Genomic DNA, 13,219 nt, shown 5'->3' with positions numbered 1-13,219 from the left:
CATTTTGGAGGCAATATTATTCTCTCCAAGGACAATGTTTTAGGTTTTTCTATTTTCCATCTCTAATCTTTTGGGTGTCAGCCAGGGTTTGAGGAGTATGGTTTGGTTAGGGGGAGGGAGAAAGGGGAGGTTTGCTGTGTTGGTTTTTGTTTGTTTGTTTGTTTTTTTAAGTAGAGAACAGAGGTTCTTAGGAGAACAAAAGCAAAGTTTCTTTTTCAGGGTTTCCGGGTCACTAGCTCTAAAGTAACATTTAACTGGTTTCTGAAGGAAGCAGATGTCCTGTGCTTGGTCTCCACTCCATACATTTATGCAGGATGCAGAAAACAGTTTTAGTCAGCCTCAGTTCTCTGCAGGAGGTAAGAGAGCTCCCAGCTGGGAGCAGCAGCAAATAATAACCCAACTTCAGGAGCCCCAGGAGCCAGTAACCTCATTAACATTTTTAAATGGTATTAAAAACAAAAGTCTGACTAACTAGAGTGAAGACAGGAGTTTAACCTGGAAAGGACATACTGGGAGAAAACCATGGCCAACGTGGAAACTTCTTGCAATACTCTCACAGCATTATGTTTTGTTCTGGATCACAGGCAGCAAAGGGGAGGTTTTCATGTCTGTATACATACTCATTTTGTTGTTACTGTTAAGAGTCAGAACTGCTGGAAACAGAGTGATGTCTTGTCCTGGTTTCAGCTGGGACAGAGTTAATTTTCTTCCTAGTAGCTGGTGCAGTGCTGTGTTTTGGATTTAGGATGAGAATAATAATGTTGATAACACACTGATGTTTTAGTTGTTGCTGAGCAGTACTTACACTAAGTCAAGGACTTTGCAGCTTCTCATGCTGCCCAGTCAGTGAGGAGGCTGCAGAGCACAAGAAGGTGGCAGGGGACACAGCCAGGACAGCTGACCCAAAGTGGCCAAAGGGATATCATCCGAGACCATATGATGTCATGCTGAACAATAAAACTGGGGGGAGTCGGCTGGGAGGCAGCAGCCTGCTGCTGGGGGACTGGCTGGGCATCAGTGAGTGGGTGGTGAGCAACTGCATTGTGTACCACTTGTCTTGTATGCTACCATTGTTATTATTTTTTCCCCTTCTTTTTCTATCCTATTAAACTGTCTTTATCTCAGCCCACAAGTTTTACCTTTTTCCAACCCTCTCCCCCATCCTGCTGCAGGGTAGCAAGAAAATGGCTGTGTGCTGTTTAGCTGCCTGCCAGGCTAAACGACAACACATCTCCCTCCATGAAAAGCTGCCAATTTAAAGAAACAACGTAGCTGCCTCATCCTATAAGCTTTGATTCTGCTGACAAGGGAATCTCAACTAAAATACAGCTTGTAAGGAATACTAAGAGCTGATATAATTAAAAACAATAAAAAAATCAAGATGTGGCTTCTTAAAATGTAATTACCATTGCAAGACGTTAGCCTATTTGATGCCAGCACTAAAATAAAATCCCAGCAATAGAAATGGATTTTCCTATCATCATGTTCATGTGATTTATTCTTACAGACTAGTGAGCCTACCCAGCCTCACTCATTCAGAAAGGAAAAAACTCTTGTTCATTTTTCAGACAGCTGCTTGTAACAACAGTATCATTTTACAATTATATTGTTGCCAGATGACATGGGTGAGGCTGTTTATTTACTAGTTTATATCAGTCCCATTGCCAAAATGTAACATGTCAAATGTATACAAGTCAGTAAACCAGCACACCGATTCATTTACGCAGGCACGAATTTCACAAGTGGCTGATAATGCCGTCTAACTTGAGCTCTTCACCAACTGCAAATACACAGCAACTATAAACTCTAGGACCCAAAAGTCCCAATCAAGGTAAAAAAGTGTGCAAAGTATTTCTTCTTTGTCATGTGTTTCAAGTCTTATCAGCACAACATGCAAGCTACTCATTAACAGGGCTCACCACTCCCAAAGCGCTACCTGTGAGCACACGATATTCTGAAATGCATAGCTTAGTCTGGAAGCACATCCAACTGTTTCAAGCTATTCTGAGGCAACACAGTACTCAGTAGCACATGCTGCAACGCTACTTGAAACACTTGAGGAAATGGTTTCGCACACAATTCAATTGCTAGCAATGGTTAGCACGTTCAATTTTTAAAACTGCAGCTACCGTTAGGTGAAAAAGGTGGTCTCTAAATGACTTATCAGGTGTAAGAACTGCACAGAAGGGGGCATGACTTCACAAAAAGTCATCACCAAAGAAAAGCAAGCTGGAGTGGTACACTGAGAAAAGCAGATAAACTTTCTAAGCTTTATCTTCAAAACCCATTGTGAGCCCAGCCCTTCAGGGGCTACTGCTGCTAAAAACACTACTGCTTTGGATGCCTCGGCAGTGTGCAGTTTTGGCTTCAGGCTTTGACTATACTTGCAGGGACCACAGCTGGAATTAAGCTAGAGAGTAGCACCTGTGGAAAAAAGGATCGAACGTCACCCAAATGCACGTATCAGTGCAACACTACACGCTGAACAAATAAAATAAATTTGGTTCTAGCCTTCCAAGAGCATTACTTTTCACCTTCCAGACCCTTTTACCAGTCTCCCACCTCTAGCTCTTTTCTACCCGAGCCTGAAGCAGGTGCCATAAAGAACTACAAAATAGCTAGGAATCAAATAACATGTATTATCAAACATGGGGGAGGATTCCCTGACAAACCAGCATCACATCAGCAAAGGTCACAGAAACTGAAGGGAGAAGGCAGGTTGCAGCACCACACATTATGAAGCTGCTAAGCCCAAGAAAATGAGGAACTCTCCTCTTTGGCTTCTCTTACTCCAGCAGTTTTTCCTAATAAAAATGTTTAGTGTTCCTATTTGAGTGGCAGGATGAGAAGTATTACCTGTACCTAACACATCAGTGAGGAATTCAGCAGGCAGCTTAGCGATCTTATTAATTCCTTCTACTCACAAAGGTAGTCTGCATTATGCTTTTTGTTCTCGAAGCAGCAGAGAAACACCTTATTGGAACAATGATTACCCCTAGATAGGTCATTTTAGACAGACCAACCATCACTTCACTGTTTCTCCTAACTTTTTTCAAAGTAGTGGTGACTGTCTTTTTCTGTCTGCCCCATGAAAGGCAAGAAGACACGGAAGATGGCCATCACCCTTGAGCTGCTATGTGAATATGGAAGTTTAATTTCTGGTACTGCCACTCACACTTATTACTGTCATGGTTTTACTTTAGCATAAAAGGTACCGTAAGCAAATGATCTATCACCTTCAGCAAACCGCTGACAAGAAACGGACTTGTGGTTTGTCATAGCTGCTAACTGAGCAGCAATAAAAGCTGAAGTCAAATTCAACTGCCAACAAATCTGGAAGCAGTTTAGCTGAACTAGTGCAAATTCCACAATGAATGCACTTCACCCGCGTGAACAATGACTCATCTATCAATTTGGTTGGAGGTTTTAGGAGAGAGATCAAACGTGGCTGAATCACAGCAAATTAACACTATGCAAATGACCACAGTCGTCTGTGTTTGCACACCTAGCCCATAGCAATTGCACAGTAAAACATGTTAGCTGAAGCCCTCAGTAAAAGGACACTCACAGCAGTGTCTGTACCCATTTCCCATCACACTAGTGCTACCAGGTAGCTTGGCACAGGGTAATCCATACAAGCCACAGCTCCCTGCTGTGAGAGAGCAAGGTTCAGAAAGATTCTTTGATCTGGATAGAGGGGAGGGAGGTTGTATTCACCTTTCAAGTTTTCTTATCATCAAGGAAGAATTGGCAAAGTCAGCATCTACTTCCACCCAAGCTGAACTGTTAGGCCTTATCTGCTGCTCATGTCCTTGGGTGAGGCTCACTGCTATCACTCAGCCAAGCCCTGTTCATCTACGAAGCCTGGTCTTTCTTTCCAACTGACCTCCTCTTCACTCCTGAAATCAGGCCTAGTTGGTGTGTGTTCTTTTATCTTTTATTAATAGCTACAGATTCAGACACCAAGTTTCAAAAGCTCTGGACACATCCAAGCAATAATTGCAGAAGGATGTTTCAGAGGAACTAAAGACACCTGGGGCTTTGGGGAACAGTCAGACTCCCAATACTCTCCCATGCAGTTACCTATTCTTTAGGCTCAGGCTGGCATAACAAAGGCAAACAAACACAAAAGGCTTTACAGCATTAAGTTCTGGCCTCAGAGCTCTTCTACATCACACAGTCCCTGCACAGTGTCCCAGCCAAGCTGGCATTGAACAGGGAAGGGCACCTGCACAAAGCAGCAGGAGCAGGGAATGCTGTGCTGTCCTCTGAACCCTAATTGCTGGCTGCTGCGAGTGTGCGGCAGCCATGAGAGGATGGCCGTGCGTTTCACAGCAGGAGATCCCACCCCCCTGTGAAACTCAATAGCACCAGTGTGCAGTACATGAACGACCAGGGAACCCTCGATTGAAAGACTTTTTTTACTCTCTGTACACCCACATGCACAGCCTAATAGGATTCATCATTCTCCCACTCTACCTCTTCATAAAAGAGAATTACAGGAGATTATACTGCCAACGGTCACAGATCTCCACCTCATATATGCTAGTGAGAATGCTACCCCAAACACCCTTCTCCCATGGCTGCCCTATTTGTCCACATGAAATACATTCCCCTTTCTTATCATCTAAGGCTCAACCACTTGTCTTCAGCGTAGACTTCTCCAAGCTCAAGCAGGGCTTACAGGGCAAGGTATGACACCTTGCGGGTGTACACACTGACAGAGGCTTCTGTCACCTCTGAAAATAAGGTACTTTGCCTATCATAGTCATCTAGATTTCTTCCAACAATCAAAGGGGAGAGAGAGACAGAAGTGTATCTTTAGAGGGTGATCTTGCCCTTTGATAATGACCTCAGGATTAACTGAATCACTTTTTCTCCAAGCCCTAGTCTCTCAATGAAAGAGGGAGCAGAGACTACTAGCTTAGGCCAGATGCCCAAAAAAGATTCCTGATGGCCAAAGTTACGCAAGATGAAATATGCCAAAAGCACCCAAGGGTGGACTTACCCAGGGGGCTGCTTTTCAGCTGTTTGCCTTGGGCACAGGCAGAGATGGCAGCTGGACCACACCACACACTGGATTGACTAAGAAGGTGGGTAAATGTGTGGTTGTCTTTTGCTGCTACACTGTGTTACTGCAGGTTGAACAAGTACTGACAATATCCTCCAAAATCAAAGGCAGTATGCAATGTAGACCACAGCACAAAAATGTATATGCATGTGTGGGAACCTGGTGCTTTTGCACTTGCTCAGTTTTTAACAAACAAGAACTTCTGCAACACCTTTGTTGTGATTTCCTGGCAGGACTGAGAATTCCGTTCACACAATAAAAACAGAGAAATAAAAGCTGCTTCACAAGCACATGCTTTCAACACATGAAGTAAAAGAAACTTTTAGCAAGCACAGTAAAGAAGTACCGGTGTGAGGAGACATGCTGTCCAGCAGTTTCACCATGCCTTCTCCCTGGACTGCCGTCCACTTCTTGATTGGTGATCCACCTCCAATCCTGCTGTACTGCTCCTGGATTTTTGGTGTGCGGCGTTTGGCAATGAATGGTGCTAATTTACTGAAGTGTTCAAAAGATACACATATTAATACTATAACAGACAGTACCACCCCTTTTCCCCAGACCTCTGCTGCAGTGGGTTTTCTATGATAATCCCCCCAAATTATAGCAAACCACCGCTGCATGGTTTATATAATGCCACATTCCATCACCCTTCCCAAACTTAACTAGGTGACAGGAAACTACAATTTGCAATTAAAAGAGAATGATCTTGGCATGCCTATTTCCAGATAATTGTAACACAGTTTCTTGTACTGACCGGTTCTAAGATTAAACAGCCTTAAGAAATGCTAATATACACAGGACTTAAATGTCCAAGCCTACAGCTAAAACAGCAATACCTGACACAAACTGTAACAGAGGAGATCACAGGATTTCTCACTTTTGAACTGGAAGCGTCATCAGATCCCTGTCCAGGAAGAGACGAAGTAAGAAATCATGCACATCATCCAGCCGTTCTGGACCTCCCATGTTTAACATCAAGATTCCTGTTTTAGGTTTCCTATGGAAGCAAGAGGTATTTAAAATCCTAGTGACCTACTGCCTTTTTTTTTGTATTATTATTACAAAACAATCAGCTTATCCTTCTGCATTTGTCTTTTACAAAAGCAGCATTCTATTTAGAAGCTCGTTCTGCTTATGTAAAAGTATGAACTACAAGCATGAACAGCCAGAGAACAAGTAATTACAAGTAATTACTTTTTTGAAGAAGTAATCACTTTGCAACACAGAATTTAACTGGAAATATACTGAGAAAATTATCTCACAGCTGAAGGCTGAAAAGGGAGGTTATAAAACAGCATCTAAGGAACTATCTCAGCTGAATGCCTGATGTAGATTCCAACCACACCAAGCAGCAGCTTCCACAGAAAATAGATAAGCAACCCACACAGGTCTTTGTCTTCATTACTGTGGAGAAACATCTCATCTCCCGAAGCAGTGAAAGGGGCTAAGAGCCATTTTCTACACATAAAATAAGTGCAGGGTTGGTTTTGTTTGGGTGGGTGGTTTTCTTCTTTTTTTTTTTTTTTCCCCACAATGGGTTTCTATCCAGGTGCAGATCCAGCACACTGCCCTAAAGATAAGGTCCCTCCCAGAACAGCACAGCAGAGTGCACTGCAGTATAAGCTTTTACAGAAACAGCTGCTGATCACAACTCTCCCTCAAGAAATGGATTTCCCCATCAAATCATTTCCCCTCCCCAAGGAATCCCAGTGACCAGGATCTCTCGCCTCCTGAGAAGACAGAGCTGAGGTTGCAAAGGGAGCTTTGCCCTACTCTTGTCCAGGCCAAAGTCTTAAAAAGAGGCACTGAGAGGAGCCTAGGCCTGCCCTGATGGGTCGGGCCTGACCTCAGTTTCCACTCCCTTTCTCCTGGAGTGTCTATCAGGAGGTTGCTGAATAAAACCCAGGAAACAGAACCTCAAATAATAATACCCTACTGTTTGTTCTTCTGTTGCTTCTGCACTGACTTAGGCTTTACCATGGGCCACTGCCTCACAGCATTCTGCAGGGAACAGGGCAGGCCATCCTTGCCCCACAGAATTGTGAAAACAAGAGGCTCTGTGAATGCAGGCAGGCAGATAAAAGCAATTGCACACACACACCCCCCAACCTAGATCAAGCCCCGTGACTGCCACATTTTGCTACATAACCAGCTTTGCTATGCACGTGAAGTGGCATACCATATCAGAGGGAGACAGACAGCAATAAGAGCAGGTGGCCCCCACCCAGACCTCATTGCAAACTCACCGCGCTTCTGGCTGAATTTGAGGTTTTGTGCTTTCTGTCACTGCAGCTGCAGTCACCTGACCTCGCCATCGCACCGGGACCCTCAACTGACTGCTGCTTTTTACAACTGGAAGAGAGATAACAGCACATTGATAACTTTGCACTGGGCTGAGCAGCCCCTGCCAGATAGGCACTAATCTCTCAACAGCTACATAAACACACTTGGCAATATTGCGCTGCTCGGCATTTTCAGCCTTAAGCTCCAGGCCCTGGAATCAAAGACAGTCACAAAATTGCAAGCTTCTGCCTTTCTTTAAACACTCCATAAACTGACAACTTTTGAGATACCAGGGAGTAACCTAAAACCAAACAAAAGCCTCACTAATCTTTAAGCTCCAATCATAAGCCCAAAATAACTGGTGACAACACAAAAGAAACTACACAGGGCTAACATGCTAAGGAGTATGCCAAGCTACACTGCTCTTCATCATATAGACATACCTGGGCAAACTCTAAACAAGCAAAGTATTTTACACCAACTCCACAATGTAGGCTAGACATTTGCTAGTTTAGGGTCCCCAGCAAACTTTAGCAACATAGATGAGCACCTGTGAGCCATGAGCAGACAGCCCTTTAGTTTGAGTCTGTGTCAGGTACACTGAGCAGCAATTTCAGAATCCATTTACCCAGGGACATGGGCAGCCTTCTTTCTCACTACCCAGCCAGGTGACTTCTATTACTCCTGGATTTCAGCATCAACCAAAAACCAGGATACTTTAGAAGTAAAGTCTTCCCACACTGACTTCCCTCTCCGGCTTTCTGCTAGCTTCCCTTCAGGTACTGGAAGGTGCTGTAAGGCGTCCCCAGAGCCATCTCTTCTCCAGGCTGAACAACCCCAACTCTCCCAGCCTGTCTTTACAGGAGAGGTGCTGCAGCCTCTTACCATCTCCATGGCCTCCTCTGAACCTGCTCCAACAGGTCCATGTCCTTCTTGTGCTGGGGGCCCCAGAGCTGGATGCAGCTAGATGACTGTTAACCCAAACTTTTCCAACCCAAACCATTCTACGATTCTATGCTGGTTACAGCCTGTTTTTTCAAAAGCATGCTTTGTTTTCCTCAGGAGTTCATAGTCATTACGTGATAATTTTTAGTGTAACAGTAGTGTGAATTGCCCAAGATGAAAGAAATTGTTAAATTCTGCATCCCCAGCTCTCCAGCAATCGTTTCAGACAACACTTCCCTTGTCAGACTGCAGGAGTTCAGCAGCAATTGAGCCCAAATAGCACAGACCTCCTCAGCAGCTGATCCACCTGCTGAGAAGAGCATCTTACGGTTCACAGTTCCCTAACAACATCCTGAACAGATGCTGAACGCCCTCAAAACCTGCTGAAATCAATGGCAGTGAAAAACATCTTGCAAATCCAGCTTCTTACTTGGGATTAACAGCGTGTAGTTCTGGATGCCTGTGTCTGCAGTGATATGAAAGGCTGCAAACTAAAGAACTTCAAGCATCGCTGATGCCTGAAAGACTCTTTCCAAATATTTGTATTCTTCCTCCAGTTCTTAGGTGATTACCTTTTGAAGCACTGACTCTATATGTAAATTATATAGAACAATAAAAATAGACATTTCAATGGCCATATTGATCCTTCTGCACCATAAATAAATACTGAAAAGCATTTGCTTTACTTAAGGTGAGGTTTAGGCACATTTCTATCTGCACATCATAAAGCACACGACGCAGAACACCAGCATATGCAACGATGAGGACCCCAGCTCCATGGAATGTTGGTAAAAGTGGGGGTTTTATAAGTTTTAGAAATGGTTTTATCGTATCAGCCTCTGGAGCCAAAGGCCCCGTAATCCCAGTCCCCAGCACTGGCATGTGAAGTTACTCCAAGAGGTAAAGCCTTCCCAGGGGTAAAGCCTTCTGTCCCAGACAGGGAACAGCGCACAGCCTGCTGCTGCACGGGCTGCAATGCTCGTTTGCAGCATCAGGGTGACATGTATTATTGAGTGATTCACCCCTCCTCACCTGCACCTGGCCTGGTTCTGAAAGCGCAACCTGTGAATTGTTAAACCGGGATGGGTTTTATACAGACACTTTCTAGAAAGGGAAGTGCCTCGTTTAAAATTAAGATACCTGAAAGAGAAGAAAAAAAAACCAAACCCCCCCCCAATCATCCTCAAATAACAAACAAAAAACCGCACACATCCACCCCGCACCAAAAAAAAAAAAAAAAAAACCACAAAAAAACCAAACCAAACCAAACCAAACCAAACCAAAACCTTGGGATAAAAAAAACACTGAAAATGCGCGCCCGGCAGCCACAACTGACAGGTTTCCCTGAGCCGAGGAACCCCCAGCCCGCAGCCCTCAGCTCCCGCAGCCCCCGCCAGCCCGCCCCGCAGCCCCGCTGCCGGAGCCCGGGCTCGCCCTAGCTCCCCTCCGCGCGCCGCCGCGACCCCGGCCCCGGGGCGGACCCACCGCGCCCAGCCTCCGGTGCCCGCCGTCCCCGCCGCCCGGAGGCTGCGGCCCCGGGGGATCGCAGGCCCCGTCTCTGCTAGCAGCGTTATGCAAAGGCGCCTCACGGGTGTTGTGTAACGCGGTCCCGCCGGTCCCGCCGCGCTCACAGCCCCCGCGGTGAGGCCGGCAGCCCCCAGCCCGCCCCCCCCGCCTCAGCCCCCTGTTCCCGCCACTTGCGGACGGCGCCCACAGACTCACAGTGACGCGTCACCCGTCCGGCCGCAGCAGCTGTACCAGCGGCGGCCATCTTGGCGCCCGCCGCCTGCATTCCCTCAGACTGCTCCGCCACCGCCTGTCGGCCTCCACCGCCGGCCCCCCCCGGTACCGCCCCCCCTGCCGTACGGGGCAGCGGGGGCGGTACCGGGGGGGCTGGCGGCGGAGGCGCCAGGGTTGAGGCGGGAGTGCCGGAGGCTGCCGTGCTGCGGACGGCCCTGCGGGACCGTTACCACAGGGCGGAGGGCTGAGGAGTGATGAGACGCCCCCTGATCAAAACAACCAAAAGACAATATCTTAATTTTTCGAAGGTAAACTAATAATGGCATCCCCTGCGTTAAGGCCGGGGTTAAATTTTGTTCAAGAAATAGAAAAAAAAAAGGCTCTTGGGCAGCTCTTAGGTTTGCACAATTAGGCCCTAAGGAAGCTGCAGATCCTTTAAAAAATTATTATTTTTTTTTAATCTGAGGGGGCTTTCTCAGCAGAGAAGCTCACCTACCACCTCAGATCTTGGTTAGCCTTTGCGGTTAATGCAGTGTTCTCACCTACAGCAATGCTCCCCTCCTTCCCCACTTCATGAAGAGTCTGGTGCCATCCCAGCCTGCCTCTTCCAGAGGACATCAACCGATGACCTTTTCCACCATCCCACCCCTTATTTTGCCCCTGATAATTCTTTACTTCTCCAAGGCTTGTCCCCATGCTCCGTCACCCAGGTTAGTCCCCCCTCTGTGGTGGGCTTTAAGGATGGAGGCTACCTCATCTGGAAAAGGATGGACATGGCCCTTGTCAGCAGCGCCTGAGACAGACATAGAGTTTGAACACAGCAACCCCACTTGGTAAGTCTTCATTGGCACCCAGATGCTGTGCACAGGATATGACAATTGCCCAAAGTTTGGCTGTGTTTTACCTGAAGTTTTACTGGAAGACATGTGTGAGGGCAGTTGGTGTGTCTGGCTAAAGCCAGGGCAGAACACCCTGCCAGGCTGCACCAGCTAGGAACTGGTCCTGGGCACTGGAACCAGTCCCAAGTGCTGGAACCTGTCCTGAACGCTCCGTGCAGCAGCAGCTGCTGGCAGTGGGCAGTGCTGGCTGTGCCAGCACCCAGCATTGCTTCCTGCTGCAGTGGCACACCTTTGCGATAACCACAGGAAAACTATTACTTGGAACACGGTACTTTAAAAGAGCTGATAAAATTACAGTGACAAAACCAGCACAAGGGAAGCGCAGTCCCTCACACTCAGAGGCTGCAGCAACTCCAGTGTAGTGAGCAGGGCCAAGGGGCTGCGCTGGGAGCTGGCCTGGCACAGGTGGGGTTGTGTGCTGACATTCTGCCTGTGCTCCGGGTGAAACACGTGTTGATCTCAGCCCAGTGCACCAGGAAAAAACCCAGCCTAAATCATTATTTACTCTGCAGACTGAAATCTTCTCCAAGAGATGGAAAGAATAGGCTTTTCAAAGCTCAACTTCTGCCTCTGCCAGTGCACAGTTGGAAAGCTTTGCAATAGGGCTGCACCTCGCACGCAGGGACATGCACTGTGTTTACAGTGTGCATCATTTATGAGATTTCCTTTGCATGCTGGGAAGAACAGCATTTCTCAGCTGGAGACAGATATCCACAGAACTGATTTATGACCAGCAGCACCTCTGCATACTGTTACAGTGCCAGCTGGGATTCTCTGTCCTGGTCACAGCTCAGTGTGGTTTGCGGATGCTGCAAATCAAAGGTGGCTGTCTGGTAGGCAGGAGGGGTCAGACAGGGAGGTACTGCTGGCCCAGCTGCTGACTTGCTCCATGTGCTCTGGGGCTCTTACTACTGGCCCAAATGCCATAATCTTTACCCCTCTTTTCCATGCGATAAATGTAGACAGTAGCAGTGCAGGACCTGTGCCTGAGGAGCAGGACAGCTGGGAAGAGGTCCAGCTCAGGTTGAACAAAGACTACAGAACAGACTGCAGTGGTACAGCCTCACACCAGGGCAGGACCTGACTCCTGCACCAGGGCTCCTGGCTCGTCAGACACACTGGCACAGGACTGCAGAGCTTGTCTGGTAACCTTCATTCCTAGTAGAAACACAAAGAAACAAATACCAGAACTTATCCTGCACACAAACATTTGATTTGCATCCCACCCACATCTTCTCAGCAGTGGTTTCAGTTGTCCTGTGTACAGCTTATGGAAGCCAATAGCAGACCTAGCTCTTGCTGCCCATGGCCTGGCAGCACTGTGCTTCTCCTTGCCCCTCCAGCGAGCTGTAGCTGTTTCAATCCTGGCTGCCCTGTGGGGAAGTGAGCAAAGAAGAGAAACCCCACATTTGTGAAGGATGCTGGGCTCTCTGGGATGGTTAGTACCACACCACTGGCAAGGAGCTTCAATATGAAGGGTGGCCAGATGAGTTTCAACGTAGATGAATATAAAATAATGTGTGTAAGGAGATGTAATCTAAACAAGCTACATGATAGTGATCTTGAAGCTGCCAGTTACAAGGCTGAAAGGGCCTTGGAGCCAGTCCAGTTCACCAGTTAACAATCCAACTACCAATCTGACTGTGTGGAGATACCTTGAGGGAAAATTAAACAGGATGATGAGAAGTCCAAGTCCTCATTCCACATTTTCTCCTCTTTTGCAGGTTTGTTTATACATTCTAATAAAAACAAACTCAAGTATTCTTGTACTCCAATCAGCTGCAGTGTCTTTCTGAGAGCTATTATTAGCAATCATAATCTACAAGGGATGTAAGCTGCACTGGAATTTGCGATGGAGCCTGGAGGAAAGTGCTGTTCCCTCTGGTCCCTGGAGTCCTAACAGCCAGTGAGACCAATGAGCTGCTTCGCTTCCCCCAGTACCTGACCAGTATTGCCCACATATACAAGTTACACATACTGGGAAGGGAGGACCAAAACATTGAACTCAGATGGGAAGGACCTAGGAACACTGCTAGCCCAAAAAACACATCTAGCAGCAAATGTGATTAAATCAGCCCTGAATAAGAACTTAAAATCAAAAAGCTTTGCTGCTGGAGAGCTTGGGAACTAGCTTTCTGGATAGCTGGCAGAAACACCCAGGATCATGTTTTAGATCACTGGAGACATAATCAAACTCAGCAAATTTTGTAAGAACACAGTAAAAAAAAGACACCACACAAAACCTACAACTGATGAGACACAAAAATAAAACCCAAGATAA

General features: G+C 46.7%; 1 protein-coding gene across 3 annotated transcripts in view; it reads right to left on the bottom strand.

Annotated features, from left to right (window-relative positions):
- The window catches only part of FECH (ferrochelatase), a 33,450-nt gene extending 23,270 nt beyond the window's left edge, over positions 1–10,180 (bottom strand). Inside the window, exons 1-5 of one of the 3 annotated variants that reach the window (XM_080371798.1) lie at positions 10,022–10,036; positions 9,332–9,403; positions 7,318–7,423; positions 5,949–6,068; positions 5,418–5,566 (exon numbers count right to left, since the gene is read on the bottom strand). In XM_080371798.1, the coding sequence (XP_080227924.1) occupies positions 5,418–5,566; positions 5,949–6,046 (247 nt within the window). In that variant the 5' untranslated portion in view covers positions 6,047–6,068; positions 7,318–7,423; positions 9,332–9,403; positions 10,022–10,036. Of the gene's footprint in view, positions 1–5,417; positions 5,567–5,948; positions 6,069–7,317; positions 7,424–9,331; positions 9,404–10,021 lie in introns of all 3 variants that reach the window. The other 2 variants (XM_080371797.1, XM_080371799.1) reach the window with 2 other exon arrangements.
- Positions 10,181–13,219: the final 3,039 nt, after the last annotated feature.

The sequence above is a fragment of the Falco punctatus genome (assembly GCF_963210335.1).
Source record: "Falco punctatus genome assembly, chromosome: Z".
Classification (NCBI taxonomy): Eukaryota; Metazoa; Chordata; class Aves; order Falconiformes; family Falconidae; genus Falco; species Falco punctatus.
This window is presented reverse-complemented; position numbering and strand designations above follow the sequence as displayed.